The 17,732-nt window shown below is 52.8% G+C and overlaps 9 protein-coding genes across 9 annotated transcripts; 3 read left to right on the plus strand and 6 right to left on the minus strand.

Annotated features, from left to right (window-relative positions):
• Positions 1–185: 185 nt before the first annotated feature.
• Positions 186–4,602, minus strand: BKA58DRAFT_339049 (uncharacterized protein). Its single transcript, XM_046168307.1, has 2 exons — positions 4,504–4,602; positions 186–4,434 (listed from the first exon to the last, which is right to left on the minus strand). The coding sequence occupies exon 2, from the start codon at positions 4,343–4,345 to the stop codon at positions 584–586; it is 3,762 nt and encodes a 1,253-aa protein (XP_046025255.1). The 5' UTR covers positions 4,346–4,434; positions 4,504–4,602; the 3' UTR covers positions 186–583.
• Positions 4,603–4,988: 386 nt separating this feature from the next.
• On the plus strand, positions 4,989–6,226 carry BKA58DRAFT_176257 (uncharacterized protein). Its single transcript, XM_046165282.1, has 2 exons — positions 4,989–5,623; positions 5,698–6,226. Exons 1-2 carry the CDS (start codon positions 5,146–5,148, stop codon positions 6,003–6,005), a joined length of 786 nt encoding a protein of 261 aa, XP_046025256.1. The 5' UTR covers positions 4,989–5,145; the 3' UTR covers positions 6,006–6,226.
• Positions 6,227–7,055: 829 nt separating this feature from the next.
• Positions 7,056–8,349, plus strand: BKA58DRAFT_176232 (uncharacterized protein). The gene is made up of 3 exons (XM_046165281.1): positions 7,056–7,622; positions 7,674–7,781; positions 7,835–8,349. The coding sequence occupies exons 1-3, from the start codon at positions 7,295–7,297 to the stop codon at positions 8,218–8,220; spliced, it is 822 nt and encodes a 273-aa protein (XP_046025257.1). The 5' UTR covers positions 7,056–7,294; the 3' UTR covers positions 8,221–8,349.
• A 580-nt stretch (positions 8,350–8,929) lies between these two features.
• BKA58DRAFT_429530 (uncharacterized protein) lies at positions 8,930–10,188 on the minus strand (the record flags this gene model as incomplete). Its single annotated transcript, XM_046173043.1, has 2 exons — positions 8,930–9,711; positions 9,875–10,188. 2 exons carry the CDS (start codon positions 10,186–10,188, stop codon positions 9,189–9,191), a joined length of 837 nt encoding a protein of 278 aa, XP_046025258.1. The 3' UTR covers positions 8,930–9,188.
• Positions 10,189–10,476: 288 nt separating this feature from the next.
• BKA58DRAFT_385023 (uncharacterized protein) lies at positions 10,477–11,707 on the minus strand. Its single transcript, XM_046170327.1, has one exon. The coding sequence runs from the start codon at positions 11,482–11,484 to the stop codon at positions 10,567–10,569; it is 918 nt and encodes a 305-aa protein (XP_046025259.1). The 5' UTR covers positions 11,485–11,707; the 3' UTR covers positions 10,477–10,566.
• BKA58DRAFT_176290 (glutathione S-transferase) lies at positions 11,694–13,142 on the plus strand. The gene is made up of 4 exons (XM_046165284.1): positions 11,694–11,901; positions 11,993–12,371; positions 12,424–12,929; positions 12,984–13,142. Exons 1-4 carry the CDS (start codon positions 11,884–11,886, stop codon positions 13,059–13,061), a joined length of 981 nt encoding a protein of 326 aa, XP_046025260.1. The 5' UTR covers positions 11,694–11,883; the 3' UTR covers positions 13,062–13,142.
• Positions 13,143–13,649: 507 nt separating this feature from the next.
• BKA58DRAFT_176296 (uncharacterized protein) lies at positions 13,650–14,288 on the minus strand. Its single transcript, XM_046165285.1, has 3 exons — positions 14,247–14,288; positions 13,759–14,191; positions 13,650–13,706 (listed from the first exon to the last, which is right to left on the minus strand). Exon 2 carries the CDS (start codon positions 14,071–14,073, stop codon positions 13,798–13,800), a length of 276 nt encoding a protein of 91 aa, XP_046025261.1. The 5' UTR covers positions 14,074–14,191; positions 14,247–14,288; the 3' UTR covers positions 13,650–13,706; positions 13,759–13,797.
• Positions 14,262–15,567, minus strand: BKA58DRAFT_176285 (uncharacterized protein). Its single transcript, XM_046165283.1, has one exon. It carries the CDS (start codon positions 15,257–15,259, stop codon positions 14,450–14,452), a length of 810 nt encoding a protein of 269 aa, XP_046025262.1. The 5' UTR covers positions 15,260–15,567; the 3' UTR covers positions 14,262–14,449.
• A 273-nt stretch (positions 15,568–15,840) lies between these two features.
• On the minus strand, positions 15,841–17,532 carry BKA58DRAFT_316043 (major facilitator superfamily domain-containing protein; the record flags this gene model as incomplete). Its single annotated transcript, XM_046167555.1, has 4 exons — positions 15,841–16,664; positions 16,784–16,905; positions 16,962–17,287; positions 17,341–17,532. The coding sequence occupies 4 exons, from the start codon at positions 17,530–17,532 to the stop codon at positions 15,841–15,843; spliced, it is 1,464 nt and encodes a 487-aa protein (XP_046025263.1).
• Positions 17,533–17,732: the final 200 nt, after the last annotated feature.

A 17,732-nucleotide genomic window follows, 5' to 3' on the forward strand; every position in this document is an offset into this window, starting at 1 on the left:
AGACATCATCAGGCAACAACTAATTTCCCATTAGGCATCAACAATAATCGACAAATGTACTCCTGAACGCGCGTCGAAGTCGAGATGGGGCATCTTCAGGCTACAGTCGAAACACTCACGACTAACTCAGTCAGGCCGTCCAACATCAGGTCTCCACATATCTTACAATCAGAGCAAAGCAAGACATGTACGCGTATATACATATTCATTTTTTGAGACGACCAGATACCGTCGTCGTTACTGCACTATCATCTATGTACTCGAAACAGTCATGTATACCATAACGCATGTATCCCATATCGACGTAAAAAAAGCTTACGCGACGAAAAATCCACTTTTGATAAAACCATGAACCCCCAACCAAGCTACGCTGTTCAAGGGTATCATAATCAATGAGTTGAGGGGCAAGCCAAAATGCTTGCCGCTTAGAACGCCGAATGTCAAATGCTGGGGTCCGAAAGGAATTTGGAACGCTTGTCAGAGTGAGAAGGAGTGAGCGACGCGCACAGACTACAGTCGGCCGACGAACGAAGCAGTAGTGAACGAAACATTGTTAGGGAGAAAAGGGCCCGAAAATTGGGTACTACTCAGTCTTCTTTGGCGCGTCTTGACTGTCCTCTGGCTTCTTCGCTTCGTCCGCGTCCGGTGTGCTGTCTGCGGTCAATTCAGTCATTGGGCGACGCATCGGGGTGCCCGTTTGAACTGCTGGTGACCCAGGAACTGGCGTAATCGGCTCAACACTCGGGCGATGTGAAGGCATAGCGGCCATGGGAGGCGCTGGTGCTGTAGTAGAGGGCGCACCGGCCGTAGGAGTAGATGGTGATGCACCGGTCATATTTGGTGTAAACTTGTGCGGTTCACTATTCTCGCGTAGCGGTGCTGGAGACGCACTGCCTGTCGGATGTGCAGCTTGGGGCGGAGGTTGGTATTGCTGAGCCACGGTATTCGCGGCAGCACCCGCAGCAAAGGCTGCCGCAGTACTTGCTTCGTCTTCATCCTTGACATCGGGTATCCTCTTGGCATGCTTGTTGATGCTCTCGACCCCGCAAATGGATATGAGCAACTTACGCTCCGGTTCCGTCAAAGTCGACTCGGGTACAGTCCTGTCTACGCAAGCTCTGATCGCATTGTCCACCTTCTTTTGCTCCTCGGGGCCTGGGCGCTGGTCAAGGTAAACCTTCCGGTAGGCTTCAAGCTGACGAATGAGGTCTGGATGGACTCCGATTGGGTAACGTCCAGACGGATGAGGCGCTGCAGTATCATTTGTCGAACCTTGATGCGAGGGTGGCTGAGGCTGAGGCGGGGGCGGGCCGTAAGGTGATGCCGAAGACTGCGGCTGCGATGCCGAAGGAGCGTTCGACTGCTGGCCCTGTGGGGGATATGCTGCATAGGGACGAGGCGGCCCAGGACCATACGGGCTGGCGCCGGCATTGGCATATGGCCCACCGTAGGGGCTCGGTGCCGAGGGTCCGCTGTACGGCGACTGTTGTGGGGCGGCCGTGGGATAGAGGACACCATATTGACCACTTGAACCAGCTGCGGAAGATGCTGGTGGGCCCTGCGGGTTAGGCTGCGGGTACGGTCGTGGAGGGTTCGGGGCGGGTGGACTTCCAGCTGTATTGCCACCGCCGCCCCACGGAGACGCATAAGGCGAGGGATGGGGCGCGTTCTGGGGCGTGGCCGACGCAGCTGAGTTACTTTCATTGCGAGCCATGCTAGGTGGTAAGCGAGGCTGCGAAAGGCTAGGTGGCAGTCTGGGAGGTGGCTGTGGCATTGCATGAGGCATGCCCGGGTGGTACCCGTACCCAGGCTGAGGGTACGGCTGGTAGCCGTTTGGTGGCTGGTAGTACGGTGGTCGCGGTGCATGGTTGAGCGGAGGACTGGCTTGCCTCTTCCTGCGCTCCTTTTCGATCGAAACTTCCGGATTGATTCTCCAGAGGTAGCCCTTGCCCTCTTTGTCGCCTTTCATGAAGGCATCATGCTGACCGAGATTGTGACGTACACTTGATTGCCAGCCGCTTGTCGTAGTCTTGAACTTGTACCAGGGATACTTGCGCTCTATATAAGTATAGATGGATTGAAGGTTCATCTGGCCCGTCGGGGACGACGAAATTGCTTCATGAATCAAGACGACATAATTGGCCGTGGGGCGCTGAAGCTGTTCTTCGGAGTAGTCTTCGATGCGCATCTCGGGCGAAGGAGTTCGAGGTGGTCTGATCGGTTTCGCCTGCTTGTGGAGGCCTGACAAGCTACCATCGCCCTGTTCTGTAGTCTCGATGACAGCGTCGTCTTCGCCGTCGCCAGCGTTCGACTCCTTGCGCTTGGGTGCCTTTGGCTTGCTAATCGGTATTGGGATGTCAGCAGGGTCAATGCCCGCGGCTCTCGCCCTCTCAATATCCTTTGCTTGTTTGATAAGTTGCGAGCGCTGGCGCTTGGACATGATGCCGTCTTTGGGTGGTCTGCCAGGTCCTTTACGCTTCTCGACAACATGACCAATCAAGTTTCGTGGCAGGTTGTGCTGGATGGCCATCTCTTCTGTAATGAGGCCATCGATGTCTCCGGCTTCAAGTTCGCCTTCGTGTGGCTTGCGTAGTACCGGTGCAGTATCGTTCGGCGGAGGCTTGCTTGGTTGTTCGGGCTTTGGAGCCGCGGGAATGTCCTTGACGGGCTCCTCGACTGGCGTCTCAGCTTTGATAGGTGCCTTCGCGGGGGTCTTGGTTGGAGCTTTGCCCTTTTCTTTGGGTTCTTTGGGTTCCTTAGGCTCCTTGGGCTCTCTAGGTGCAGCCACTTCCTTCTCTTTGGGTTCCTTTGATTCCTTCGGCTCTCTGCGCTCCTTCTGGACCTTGGGCTCCTTCGCGGACTCCCGAATTGCCTCTTTGAGCTTCGCTGTATCCTTGACTTTGAGCTTGACTTTCTTTGTTGGTGGCTCTTCAGGCGTGAGTTCGCGGTGCTGATGCTTCCTCTTGTGGGCCTTTTTGCTCTCTTTCGAAGGAGCGGGAGGCAAGTTCTTGATCTTAAGCTTGAGACTTGTCTTCTGGCGCGGTTTGGGGGCGGGCTCCTCGTAGTCATCCATTTCCTCGTCAGCGAGGCCATCATCGTCGTCACTGTCACTGACAGGATGGTGGTAGTAGACATGTCGTGGGTTGACGCTCTGCTGGTCCTCGCTCTCGGAGCTGATGTGCTCATCGCTTTCCAGTTGACCGTTTCCATTCTCGAAAGAGAAACTCATGGGGCGTGAGCCCGACTCCTGGCGGTGACGTTGCTGCTCCGTGAGTGCAACGTCGGGGAGGAAGAAGTGTATGTTCACAGCGCCGAGCTGCAGATGATCGCCATGGTCCAAAGGTATAGTCTCTCCCCGAGGATAGAACTCGCCTTCGTGGTGCAGGCCGTTGTTGCCCAGCACTCTGATGCAGAAATGGCCTGCGTCGAAATCAAAGAAGATCTTGGCATGCTCTCGTGATATGCCTTTGGGTCCCAGGGAGCCTGTCTTGGCCATGATTTGCTGTGGATGTATAGGCACGAACGGACAGTCGTTCGGGTCTTCGGGGACATGGCCGTCGAACTGGGCAGGCACTTCTGGGAAGGCTTGCATGATCATGTCCTGCGGCGCGCGTTCAGCAGGTTTCTCCTCGCTTGACTCGCCCGTGGGGTGTGAATTTGAGCTGAGAGAGTGCGACGCATTGCTCTGGCGACGCTGCTGGTATTCCATAGGCATCGACTCGATGGGTACGCTGAGAATGCCACCCTTTTCGGAGATGACACTGCGAGCACCACGCCGATCGCCCTTCTTCTTCTTCTTTTTGTCCTTCTTCCCGTTGACCTCATCCAAGCCATGCAGGTGTTCGTTGGCGGCCTTGACGTGACCCTTCTTGTGTAGTGCCTCGGCCTTGATGAGGCGCTTCATGTCTCTATGCGCGAGATCGAGGTTGCGGCCCAGCGTGATCTGGTAGGTGTGCATGTAGTAAGAGCCGTCATCGAAGCGCAGACGCGCAAAGGCCGTGAGGCGCTCGTTGGTGGTGGTGGGCGGCATGAAGGCATCCATGGGTGGATAGGCGGAATTCATGTCCATGGGCATGCCGCTCATGTCGGCGCCATTTAGGTTGTTGGACTGCGCGAAGTCGATGGGGGTGTCGAGAAGTGGCAGTCCGTTGGTGAGGGTGTTGTCCATCAGGTCGTGGTTGGCCGGTGGATTCTCGCCGCCGAGGGCAGGCATGGCCGACGCATCGCTGGTCGCGGCTGCCATGTCGGGAATGCGCTTGTCGGGAGCAGGCGAGGCAAGGGCGTCGGGGGTGTCATATTGGGGGCTGACATGGTGTAGAAGCTCGTTGGAAGGGGCTACGGCCATACTGCCGCCGCCATCTTCGTTGGGAAATGCGTAGTTGTGGGTGAGCGTGAAGTAGAAGTTGACGGAATGGAGGTCAAAGATGCCGTCCTCTGCACATGGTTAGCGGCGCGCTTGTTTTTCGCCCAGCAAACCGCGTCGCGGTGTCGCGCAATACATACGAGGGAAGCCGTCGTCGTAGGGTGCGGCAAAGCTGTAGCTGAATGCGTCTGCCGATAGCAAAGGGTCTGCGTCGTGCTGTCGCAGCGGGTTGGTGTCTTCGGAGGATGTCGGTCGAGGCTGCCCATGAGAGGCTTGCGCCGGGCCTAATCCTGCTGCACGTGGGTCTTGGCCGCCCGTCTCCGCATCAAGGTCCGACGGCGCCGATGTGAAAGATGAACGCAACTCTCGAGCCAAGTCTATCGATTGCTCCGCGAAATAATCTCCAAAGGTGAAAGACGAGTGTCGCGATATCGACGAATCGTCTGCTGTCTCACCCGGTGAATCCATTGTCAGTACATTCGTTCTGAGTGCAGCAAGAGCGGGCGGCAGAGGTAGCGGTGCAGGCAATAGCAAGGCGAGAGCAGAGTGCACAAGGAGAGAGAGGGCGCCTCGACAAGAAAAACGGGAACCTCAGATAAGGCCATCAAAGGTGAGCGCTTTCCGGCACTTTTGGCCGTCACTTTTGGTAGGGAAAGAGCCAAGCACTGAAAGTTTCCACCCAGAAGCGCAACCCAGGCCAATCGCAGGACCCTTAAAGCAATTCATACGTGTGAATTACCTGCCATTCCCACCCCTGGGGCCCTGGAGGACTTGAAGGTGATATGCCCCCCAAGAAGAGAGCCCAACAAGGCGCGCCTGCTAGGCCGGCGGCGTCATCTGAACCAGCGAGACAACCCCCGAACTGGCCTGCCCTAACTCCTCTCGTACCAGACGAGGACCTTGCCCTGCACGAGGTGCTTCCAAAACAGATTGTTACCATCCCCAACTTCTTCACGGCTTCGCTTTGCAAGACCTACGTGTCTTTCCTCTCTTCGTTGCCACTGACGACAACGCCTGGGAAACCGAAGAAAGGCGATGCGGTGCGAGTAAACGACCGCTATCAAATCGACGACCCTGTGTTTGCTGACCGACTATGGAACGACACAGGACTAAGGAGGCTAGTCACCGGTGACGCGGAGGAAGGGGCGCTCGGCCTCACTGAAGCGCAGCGGAAAGAGCTGTGGGGTGGCGAGGTGGTGAGCCTCAATCCCAATATCCGTGTCTATCGGTACTCCAAAGGCCAGTTCTTCGACCAGCATTGTACGTCAAGGCTACTTGGTCACCCTCCCAAAGCTATCGGACGGTTGTGACAAAAGCTATGCTAACGGAGCTAGATGACGATTCCAACAATGTGACCATTCAAGCTCCTGGATCACCGCCTGTGTCAACGCGCACCACCTGGACTTTGTTGATATACCTCACCTCTCCAGCGACGGGATGCACCGGCGGAGAGACCGTCTTCTACCCGGACCCGCCCAAGAAGAAGAGCCGAGACCCTCCACCGGCGCCTTTCGTTGTCGACCTTGAAATCGGCCTCGCGCTGCTGCATCGACACGGCCCCGACTGCATGCTGCACGAAGGACGCGAGGTGAATAACGGAGAGAAATGGGTCATCAGAAGCGACCTATGTGTCAAGCGTTGAGTCCACATGGCTCTCTGGTACCGTGATGCGAGGTCGCTTCGTCTTTCTGCATCCATGGACACCAACCTTCACTTTTGGAATCGACCACCACCTGCACGTCAATAGTCCATACCTTCGAGGCTGCGTATATTCTGTCAAAGCCTGCCATTTCGCGTACTGCTGCAGCGTGTGGCTGTGTATTTTGCGTACCCACTTCCAGACGCGATTGGGATACCCCCCTTTCCTAGGCTGCGCCGCAGGTCTGCATCTCGTATCTTCAAACGCAAGAGTTCGGGATATCATGACAAAATGCTTATTAGAGAGCACGACGGGTGCACGCAGGTAGGTATAGCACAGCGTAAAAACGGTGTCGTCGTTCCTAATCGTGTCGTACACCAACGCTGTGCAGTCGACGAAAGCGGTGGTAGATACTTACAGTGAAGTCGTACAATACATCACATGGATGCAGCTGTCATACCATGCGGTGGGAGTTTTATCGACGTACAGCCGTAGTTCCAAATATCGTCTGGGTCGGTTTCCACATGTGGCATTCGCGACCTGGCATATTTCACACACCCACATTAGCCTACCGCAAATTCCAATCTTGCAGAACGACCCTTCTGTCCTCGTCCAACTCACTAACAATCATCCTCTTTCGTTTTCTAGCTCTTCAAGCTGTTGTTGCTTAGAAGACAACTTCTTAGGGACGCCTATACATCTTTCTTTTGTTTACCCCAATCACAGAAGAACGAGCCGGCTCTTACAAACATACGTCGACATCGTCTTAGCTACTGATACGCTCAGCCAGCTTCCACGGGGGCTCAGAATTTAAACAGAGTGTCAACGGCGCGTTCCGCAGCGTAAAGCACGAAAAGCCAACGTCGGCTGCAGTTAACAATTGTGGGTATTCATGCTCGAGGTTTGGATTGGGTTTCAATTTTCAGGCCAGCCCCGCTTGAGGCGGAAGACGAGATGCCTTCCTACTCTTGGCGATTCATCGTCGGTTTCATCTCGGCGCTTTGGCTGAACTGGGATTAGCCTACGCATACGCCCTTCCAATATCCCGTTTCATCGCCCTGGACTCACGCCTAAGACTTCCGATTGAGCTATCGCCGGCGTCTACAATGAGTGGGGAGGGCAGGCTCCGCCAGGAACGACAGCCTCAACGTTTCGGTGTGGGTCGGCATGTTTGACATGCGAGTACATCTGTACGGAGGCTGCTGCTGCCTTTGGCTCTCCAGCTGCGCTCACTTTCGTTTCTCATCTCAAAGTTCACAATTGACCTGGTGTCACTTATTCTACCGATCGACATGATGGAGCCACAACACCATTACGCAGATGTACACTCACACGACCATCACCATGATGACGACTCATCGACTGAGGTCGAATCCTTAGTTGGAGGAGAGAAGCAATGGGCAGCTGGCGATTACCAAAGAAGAGCACAATCGTCAAGAAGAAGGATACTGTGCCCGCCGTTAGTGGCTGCCTTGCGATGGGTGCTGGTGATAGGACTACAACTCGTAATCATTGGTCTCTTAGCTAGAGACCAAGGCATGCTCGACTCCACAAGATGGAAGGCTCGGTCAACAAGCGCAAACGATGTTGGCGGCGACATCACCGGGTGGTCACCACATAGTAAGACTAACTATGCAGCCCAAACCCTTACATCGACTAATAGAGATGCAGTTCCAACTCAGATCACCAAGTTCGAGATTAACCAGACCTTCGCGCCATACAACACATCAGAGTTCTTCAAGCCAGAAGTACTCCGAGCATGGAACGAGCTGTTGCCTGGTATGGCTTCCTAGGGTCCACTTTCCTACACGTCTCACTAACATCCACCACAGTCGGCATGGGCTTCCAGAGCATCCCTGATCCAGAGAACTACCACGACCTCCCCACCCCCATCGTCTGGCCCAACGCTACCGTCTTCACGACATCAATGACCCATCAGCTTCATTGCCTCTACGCTGTCGTCGCCGTCTACTCCGGCATGACATCCGGCCACGAGCTCGAGGAAGACCACCACTGGCACATGATTCACTGCTTCGACTACATGCGCCAAGCTATCATGTGCAGCGCAGACATGGCTCTCGAAGGGCTGGAAACGACCTTCCCTGATCATAACGGAGGTAGTGACGGCTGGGACAGCAAGCATGTTTGCAAGGACCCTAAGATGGTTAGGCAACGGTTGGAGAGTGTGAGGGCGTATGACGACCAAGAGATCTTTTGAACCGGTCATACGTCAGTATACGTGAATGGTGTTCTATCGTTGGTGGGCTGACCCGGCGATGCATCACGATAGTCAGTCATCCGACATGGTCATTGGAACTTCATATATAATACATACTTTCTTGTACAGCTTGCTTGCATCCGAACATTGCCGCAATGACTAACAACACTGTGCAAGGGTAGCCGCGAACGCATTGAAGCACATGGCTAGCCTCTAAGAGCGTCCGACTCATACTGGGCAGGAAAAGGAAGATACAGAATTCACCAGATGAGCACGAAAAAGCAGTGAGTTACCAATAGCCCGGGAGGTATTCGCGACATTTTTAGCTTCCAGGCAATGTATCACAGCTTACCCTAAAGGTTCTCAGTGTTTTCGCAGAGAGGCTGCGACTTTCCACATGACACTGAAGTACATCGCGCCTACATATGCTTGACCACCCTAAGCTGTGCTCCGTCGATGTATTCCTCAATACGGGCAGGATAATACACAGTTTTCTCGATTCCAATACGTAATTCGCTTCAACTGATGGGCTCTGAAGCGAGGTGTTGGTCCCATTATTGTACATTGATTCATGCAAGTAGGCCATGTGCGTTGGTGTGATCGTATCTCTATCAGATCAGTCATATTATTCAAGTCGGGTATGGCAACAGTGGGCCGACATGACATCTGTATGCCTGGAGGTAGTCAAGTTGATATAGGTAGATGAGCTCTTAGCTGGAGGGGTGTTGTAGATGCCTGGACTCTGCTATCTGTCTGACATCGGAGGTTGATGAGGTTATATCTTCTGCAACCCCACTCTGGTTACAATGTTTAATTCTTTCTATTGCTACTTTCAACTTCCACCACCCTGACTCCTACACGTCTTCTCGAGACCTCTTGTCCAGTGTTCCAACCATAGAAAAGATTTGCACCGCCGCGAATCTACACCAGCATCAGCCATCAGTGTATCCGTGCGATGTCAATTATACCTACGCGGCAGTGATCGCAAACTCATCAGTCCTACGTGCACGAGTGAAGTACATCAAGCAAACCGAAGTAAGAACATTCGATGCCGCAATAGTCGCTAGCTGTGCATCGAGAGACTCGGTGTTGGCGAGTATGAAGATTGGGCCAACGAGTAGAATCGAAGCGACGGCACTCGTGATCCAACATGTGAACATGTTGACGGTATCCTCATCAATAGCGACAGTTCCGAAGCGAGCATCGACCTTCTTCCAGCGCTTACCACCGAGCTTCACAATCCAATCAACAGCTCTTGCGCCCATGTTGCGCGAGAAGGGATCCATCTCCTTTTGACCCCGGAGGACGACAAGTTCTCCGCTGAAGTCTTTGGGCCTGTCGAAAGAGCCCCAGATTATTTGTTCCGGGCCTGGAATTACTCTCATTTGGTCGCTCGTTAAGAAGTGCTGGATATAAATGAGATCGAAGGCATTGGGCTCGTTCATGCTCTGGAGTATACTGGACTGTTGAATGAGTGCATCGTCTGCGATACTTGATCAGATTGATTTCTCTTTGCTTTGTTTTCAACTCACTGTATTCCTTTAGAAGACATCTGATACGCATCATAAGCTTCCTTTGCCTCATGTCGCCGTCTCAGAGATGGTCGTCTGCCGTGCGGTTTGCGGTTTTGAGCCAATAAGCATCATGGCTGTACATCGACTTCATGCCCTCTGAGCTCTTTGCGTCTTCAGCCCCCACCTCCTTTAACTGATCCTCTAGGTACGCCAGTTCGTCCTGGTAGTAGAGGAGGCTGCGCGCATTGAGTGCGCCGAATCTTCTGAACATGCCTATCTCTGGCATTATGCCCATTCTTCCAGCGAGCTTTGGGTACCCGGGAATAAGATCGTGGAAAGGACCATGTGGTACGATTTCTCCTGAAGTAGGTTGTGCAAGAGCTGGTGGCTCTTTCTCATCTGAGAGTTCAAGCGTGGGGGATGCTGGGGGCGCAACATGAGTCGAGGGCTCCATTGTAGTTGAGTGGCATGTAATAGATTCTAGTGGAGCTGTATCAGAAACGGGTACTGAGGTCGATGGTAACAGGCGTTTCAAAAACATCTTGGCGATTGGAGCATCGTTCGCTTCGTTCTGTGAACTCGACATGACTGTTTGTGTCGCATCAAGGCGAACACGCGCGAGGAACTCACGTCGCGGACCGACAAATTTTTGCTGATCACACCCGCGCTGCCTTGCGCGTACGCGCGCGCATCATTATTTCTTCACACAGCAGCGCTGCGACTCTCGACGACTTTTCACAGATTGTTTGAATGACTGGTATTCTGAAACACCTAGGGTCTTCTTCCTTTTATGATATATCATCGTACAAGCCTTCTTCGCGCAAGCCGTCCCTCATTCCGGTGCTTGCTCGTCCACAATCCACGCCATATACGCCTCCTTAAGCTTCAATACAAGCCCCTGCCATTCCTCCACAGTGAAGCAACTGCAACTCTGCCTTGATTCCAATTTCGCTTTGACCACCTCCTGCAGTGCGCTATTGATGCCCTGCTCTAGTACTTGCTCCAGAGCTTTACTCTTGTCTAATTGAAAATCATAACGGCTTTCGCCAAGTATGCCCGTTGCGATCCCCGAGGCCCGAGCCGTGAAAGCACCAGCATTCGTGCGGTCGTCCAGACGTATTTTGATCGTGTATATCAAAAGAAGCTTTGGTGAAGACCCTGGTCTTGGAACGGTGTCTCTGATTCGGAAATTAACACGGCGAATGTTGTTGGATGTCGGATGGAAGAGTGTGCTCGGTTCTCGGAGCCAACTCTTGTGCGAACGTGTAAGAATCTTCCCTGGTGGGGAGGTTCGTAAGAGGAGATCAGCAGTCCATGTATATGATCCAAATAGTAGCGAGAGAAGCTCGAGCCATATCGTTTTGCAGGTATTGAGCAGACCACGAATTGATCTTGGTAGCTGAGAAAAGACGCCCTTGACGGTTGTCACGCATCGTTCTTTCCCGCAATGATCCGTGATTTTCCGCTCGAACTTGCCGACGATGTAGCCGTAGATGTGATTTCGGATTTCTGCTGGGAGATCGAGGAATGTACATCGTGCCGGGTTTTCATCGCGTCTGCTTAAGGTGCTTATTATTGAGATTTGGTAGTCGTCTGACCGAGAATTGGATAGTGAGTCGGCCACCAGAGAGCCTGGAGTGCAGGCTTCTGGCACGGGGACATTCTGTGGTGAACCCATCTTGCGGTCTTTCAACGAGCGCCAAGCGTTTTGTAGACGAAAAGGAAGGCTGGAAAGACGCAAAGTAGACATGTGAAATGTTAGCAGACCTACAGTATTTATTTTGAACCTTGCTGCATGACCCGGGCTGGTTCTGAGAGTAGTGCGGCGCCGCCACTCACTAAGTAGCCTGCTGCCTAACGACCCCTAGCCACTCTAGTACCGCGCGGCAGGGGTAAAGGCAGAGAGCGCATGCGGTTACCGAAGGTATAGTATCCTTCATCGACCTCTGCGACCTTGTTATTGTTGTGTGAAATGATGACAAAGAAGCAAGGTAGAGACATGTGTAGAAGTCGCGCACCACTCGCCGCGCTTAGTTCCGCCTGTCATCCCCGCGCCGTCAGCGCACGTCATCGTTGATGCGCGACCGGATGTCCTCATCGTCGTATCAAAATCGATGTGAGACACCTCAAGCATCTCTTGACTCAAAGTATGGAAATGTCAGAAACGGTAAGTTGAAATGCCTATCCAAACGCGGTGTCATTAGCATGGCAATGCCCATGGTCGCATTAGGCTAGCCTTCTTTGCTAACATTCCCAAGGCCGCTACCAACGGCTTCGCTGAGAAAGACGGCCAGTTCCGTCGCAAACCCTCAGCATTCCGCAATTTCATCTCTTCTGATCCCGATTCAGAGTTCCCAGCAGAAAAGGATCGATATGCGCTCTACATTCACATGGGTTGTCCTTGGGCACATCGCACTAATCTAGTGCGCAGCCTAAAGGGGCTCGAAGACATCATCCAGCTAATCGTATGGGATCTATCGCTCGTTCATGATAAGAAAGGGTGGGGCATGTCCGGGAAGCCTGGGTTCGAGAAAGAGCCGCTTTATGGCTATACGAACTTGAGGCAGCTGTACGAAAGGGCGAACCCGGAATACGAAGGGCGGTACCTCGTTCCGACGCTCTGGGACAAGAAGAAAGGCGGGTCTCGTGGCTGCAGTCACGGGCAGAGCATGCGCTGACTTGCTTACAGAGACAATCGTGAACAATGAGTCCAGCGAAATCATTCGTATGTTCTACACTGAGTTTGATGCGTTCATCCCCGAGCAGCTCCGCGAGTCAAGCAAAGGCGACAAAGCCATCTTGCCGGAGCATTTGCGCAAGGACATCGACGCTATGAACGAGTGGGTATACGATACCATCAACAATGGTGTATACAAGACGGGGTTCGCCCAGTCGCAAGAAGCATACGAAGAGCACGTATACCCCTTGTTCAAATCTCTCGATCGCCTGGAAGAACACCTTGGTCAGCCAGGTCACGGGCCGTACTTGTTTGGCGACCACATCACCGAAGCAGACGTCAGGCTGTACCCTACTGTTATCAGATTCGACGTTGCGTACTTCACGATCTTCAAATGCAATCTGAAGATGATTCGCTATGAGTACCCGCGGCTGCACGACTGGTTGCGCAGGCTGTATTGGGATGAGAGTGAAGCGACGAATTTTGGTGCGTTCAAGAAGACGGTGGATTTTCAAGCGGTAAGTAAAGGGACATGCGAAAGATTGTATACTCAATAGCTAATGTGTTCCAAGTACAAGGATGGTTACTCGAACGCTACAAAGGCGAAGATTGTGCCCGTAGGACCGAAGCCAGACATCATGCCCTTGTAGAGCGTTTACAGCGATAAAGATACGTCTCTGTGCAGCTCAGGGAGTAAGCGCAAACACGGTAGAAGAGCACTGAAACTGGTGCATAGGTGTCTTTACCGATCTTGAGTTAGCCGTTAAGCGTGGAAGAGAAATCTTATATCATACCAATCTTTCCTTCGATTCTTAATCTCTTCTCTGCGTACTGGGCCGGCCCTGCACCTTCGGTATCTCCAAGATCACCTGCGTCATCAAGAGTTCCCAATCCCCATATCCCGCAGGTCCAAGCGACCCTTCTTCCCAGTATTTGTTCTTCTCGTCCTCAGTCATGGAAGCCAAAACAAAGACGCTTTTCTCTTCAGTTGAAACGACCGTGTCCCTTCTTTCTGATTCCAAATCGACTGCCCCAGGTGTGTTTGTGACGTTCGACTGTGATACAGTAGAGTAACACGCAACCAAATGCCGTACGCCAATAGCACAGTGTTGGAGAGCATCACCGATAGCGCATACCGTCATGAAGCAGATACCTACGACGCGAGATCTTGAGCCTTGTGTATCAAGATAGTCGCACACACCGAGATATACCGTCAATTTAGTGGCTATAGCGAGGGGCAGGTTCAGGATTGGCGACAGTCTCAGAGGCTTCTGGCGTGCTTCTCGGACACGAATCTGTATTCGTCATCAGTGGTTGATATCATTGCTGGGAAGAAAAGAATCTTACATAGTGTTCGTCAACAGGGAAGAGGTACTGGAGTGCATCCTAAGATAGAAGGTACGTAATGACTAGCTGCATCCACGGACCGACAATAGTGTAGTCAGCAACATAGCTCGCGATGAGTGGTCCACACGCCGCTATCATAGTGCCTTTAGCGAGACCGAAGTCGACAGTGAAGCGCGTTTGGTACGCCAGTATCGTGAGCAGAGTCGTCATGAGAAAGACTGCCCACACCTCATCCTGGGTGGTCGAACGCGCCCAAAGAGGGAGAAGAAGCGCGAGTACGACGCGTAAGAGTAGTTGAGTTGCCGAGAGTGTCATAATTATGTGGAGTTGGTGATGGGAGGGTCAGTAAAAGTCCAAGCAATTTCCATAGCTCTGGTGCGTGTCGTAATCACGCGTTGATTGCCTTTCACTTCTCGTCATTACTATGTACCCGCTGTCCTACCACAAAGTCGTTACCAAGGGTGGGTAGAGCTCGCGTACATACATACTTTTAAAACTCAACAACTAGGCAGGCTCTAAGGTGATGTATACTTCTACCTCAATAACCTTTTTGTAGAATACGACACAAATCGCGGCCACTCCTAGTGTTACGGCTTGATTTCACTCTCAACAGAGTGATGGCAACGCTTGCATCTCGAATTTGCTAGAGGCGTTCATTGCTACTCCAAGCGCTGTAGCCTGCGAGCAAGTATCATCCGTATATGATCTTCTCCGGTAATGGCCCGGCGGGCGTGCGCGGCCGCTGCTCCTCCATCGCATCCGCGTCCGCATATCGTGGCACATCTTGATGTGTCTGTCCAAACACCACGGGTTGTGGCTTCGCGTAGTGTTCCCTGGTCTCCTGCGCAAACCCTGTGTTGACATCGTCCATACCCTCTATCCTGCTGTCGTGCCGGCTCGCGACACCGTGAAGACCAAATGCCACTGGATCATGGCCCTCCCACCCCGAGCTTACCATCTTCTCTACCTTTTCAATGACCATCTTACAAAGGTTTCGATGCCCTTCTTCCATCTTGCCTTTGACAAATGGCATAAGCCACCATGCACAGCTGACTTCCACATCCTCTACAAGCACGAACTGCGCGTCCCCGACGCCCATGCCCTCGCCTTCAACCTCGCTGCCCAACTCGCCATTCGCAACCACCCTATATTCGGCCCTGAGTATCACGCCCGCCGCCGCGTCAGCGCGCGTCTTAATGCCCTGCCTTGTGTTCTGGTAACAGACTGGGAAGGTTATATACTTCTTCCCATACTGCCCGATGCCTGGGAACCAGGTTATGCACTCGCTGACGTGGTAGGTTGCGACGGGGTATTGGTCGGGCGGATACCAGTATGTATCTTTGAGGGTCGCTTCAGCGGTGTTGGGTACTGTCTCGTAGCCACAGCTAAGGGCTTGGAGTGTGAGGGTTGTGTCGTGGTCATGGAGCGCGGCGACGACCGAGGCGGGGGAGATGTGGCTTGGAAGATGGTGCGCGACGTGGAGGTTGTGTTTTGCGCTCATCGTGAAAGTGCGATTACGTGGACGCGTAGGAAATCAGGCTCCTGGTAGTGGGATTCTCGGTTCTGCTTCTAGTAGGGCTGAAGATAGAAAAATCGTGGTGTTTCGAGACCGGCTGCGAAGTATGGCGAAAGTAACGATTAGCGACTACGATTATTATGAGCTATACAAAGTTGGGTATCAAAGTTCTTGGAAGTCAAAAAAGTAAAGAGAAAATGTGCGAATGACGAGGCTGCAGGGCGATTAGTTGTAGCTGACGCATGTTGCGTCGCTGACTGAGGCGTTGCTATCTTGGTCTGAAACAGATGAATGGGCATCACCTGCGACGCGACAGGGTCCGGCGGTAAACGTCATCACCGAGTCGCGCTACTCCAGATACGGCAAGGATCTATTTACATCCCACCGTCTTTTCAAGATTGCAGGGCTTGCTTGCAAAAAACAGGAACTTGGAAGTTAGATTTTTGTGAAGGCATCATCAAAAGAATAGCATTGCGTTGACATTACTTGGACGAACCGTACGAGACTTTGACGACAAGATGCGTTGCGCTAACAACGTTCCTCCAAGCCTCCATCCTCCGCACTGCTTATATGGTATATCTGAACCCAGCTTGTCCTTCATTCTCGTCCATCGGCTCTCCGTTCGCTCTTTGCTTGTCTATCACTTTGTTCTTCCTCAAGAAAAACGTAGTAGTGCAGCACAGCACCAGCAGGATGTAGATCTGGAGTCCAGTCGTCACCCAGAGACCCGTAATGTATGTTGGAGCTTCCTCTTGACTGAACGTCGTCGACGCCAGAATACCGCCAATAGCACCGAAGCCGATCTGGAGAGCGCTTCCGACGGACCGCTTACTCTGACCACGGATGTTGTTGCTTTGATACGCGAGAATAGCCGGGACGTTACCCTGGCAGCCACATACTCCGAGGAATGAGCCAAAGTACCTTGCCCCGTTGTTCTTCGCATATGCTACGATCATAAGACCGATGATGGCGAGGATCGATTGCGCAGCAATTACGGGAGCACGAAGGCGGTATTTATCTCCTAGCCATGCGAAACCAAAGGCTGTGAACATAGCAAACAGACTGGGAGGTGCGGATAGGGCATTAGCCTGACCAGGCGAATAGCCCATGCCGAGAAGGATAACCGGGAGAAAATAACTAAAGGCGTAGGCTGGCATGGTCGTTGACATGAACAACGTGGCGTACGCCCATAGCTTCAGATCTTTCAGGTGGTAACAGAACTTGGCCCAGGTCAATGGATCCGCTATCGAGTCGCCTCGATCGTCTTCTATACGCTGCATGATGACAGCGGCCTCGGCGGAAGTGAGGAAGCCTTTCTTTTCAGCTTTATCGGGAAAGTCTAGGATGATGAACCAGGCCGCAATCGCAACAACGCAGGTCAAGATGCCCTCTACACGGAGTGTTAGTATTACTTCGTAAAAAGTCAACAAAGCTGGAGAAACCTCAGATCGACGCGATGTAAAATCTGAAAGGTGACCCTAATACACATTGATGATGGTGCGCTCTTACCTATGATGAAGATCCATCTCCAGCCGCGGAGACCGCCAACGCCTTCCATCTGCATGAGACCATAGGCAAGGATGTTCGCGAGGCCACCAATACCGACGGAGAAGAGATAGAAACCACCTAGCCTGCAGATTTGGTAAGCCGCTGCTGCCATGTATATGATTTGATGATTGTCGCATACCTTTTCTGTGTCTCATACCGGCGATACCAGCAGGTGATGAGATATACACATCCAGGGAAGAACCCAGCCTCGAACGCTCCAAGTAACACGCGGCATATCGCAAGTGAAATCCAGCTTTCGACAAAGCCCTGTCCGATCATGACAGCGCCCCATGATACCGCGATGAACGCTAGCCAGTTCGCGCTCCCAACCTTACGAAGGACGATATTAGATGGAAGCTCAAGTAGGAAGTACGTCGGAAAGAAGAGAACCAGGACAATGGTGTATCGATCTCCAATTTGAAGGTTGAGGTCCGGTCCCATTCCAGCAACTCGGGCATTGGAAATCTGCCTCTGGTTAGCCTTTCGTCTAGACGCGGACAGGAGGTGTCTAAACTGACGTTTGTGCGATCTATGAGCGCGATCGAGTACAGGGCACCCAAGATAGGTAGCAGCCTCCAATCGACCTTACGCACCAACCTCTTCTCCTCAACTTGGTCGTAAGCATAGTCAGCGACGTTGTTGTCAGTAGCCGTCGGGCTAATCGCTTCTTTGTGGACGGTGTCCTGCTTGTACTCGTCGTCGCTGTTCATGATGGGCAGAATATCCAGAGTCCTCTGCACCGTGGAAAAGGCTCAAGAAGACAGGGGAGGATCGTCGCAGGGAGAGGAGCAGCTGTGGATCATGTCTCTTATCACGCATCCACTTATACAGAAATGATGGCGATGGAGGCCGAGGCAAGTTCCGGGCTCCAGCCAGGGCATTGCTTCCCAAGAGCTCGGGGCGTCGTGGC

Source organism: Alternaria rosae (assembly GCF_020736505.1).
Source record: "Alternaria rosae strain MPI-PUGE-AT-0040 chromosome Unknown BKA58scaffold_5, whole genome shotgun sequence".
In the NCBI taxonomy this organism is placed as follows: domain Eukaryota; kingdom Fungi; phylum Ascomycota; class Dothideomycetes; order Pleosporales; family Pleosporaceae; genus Alternaria; species Alternaria rosae.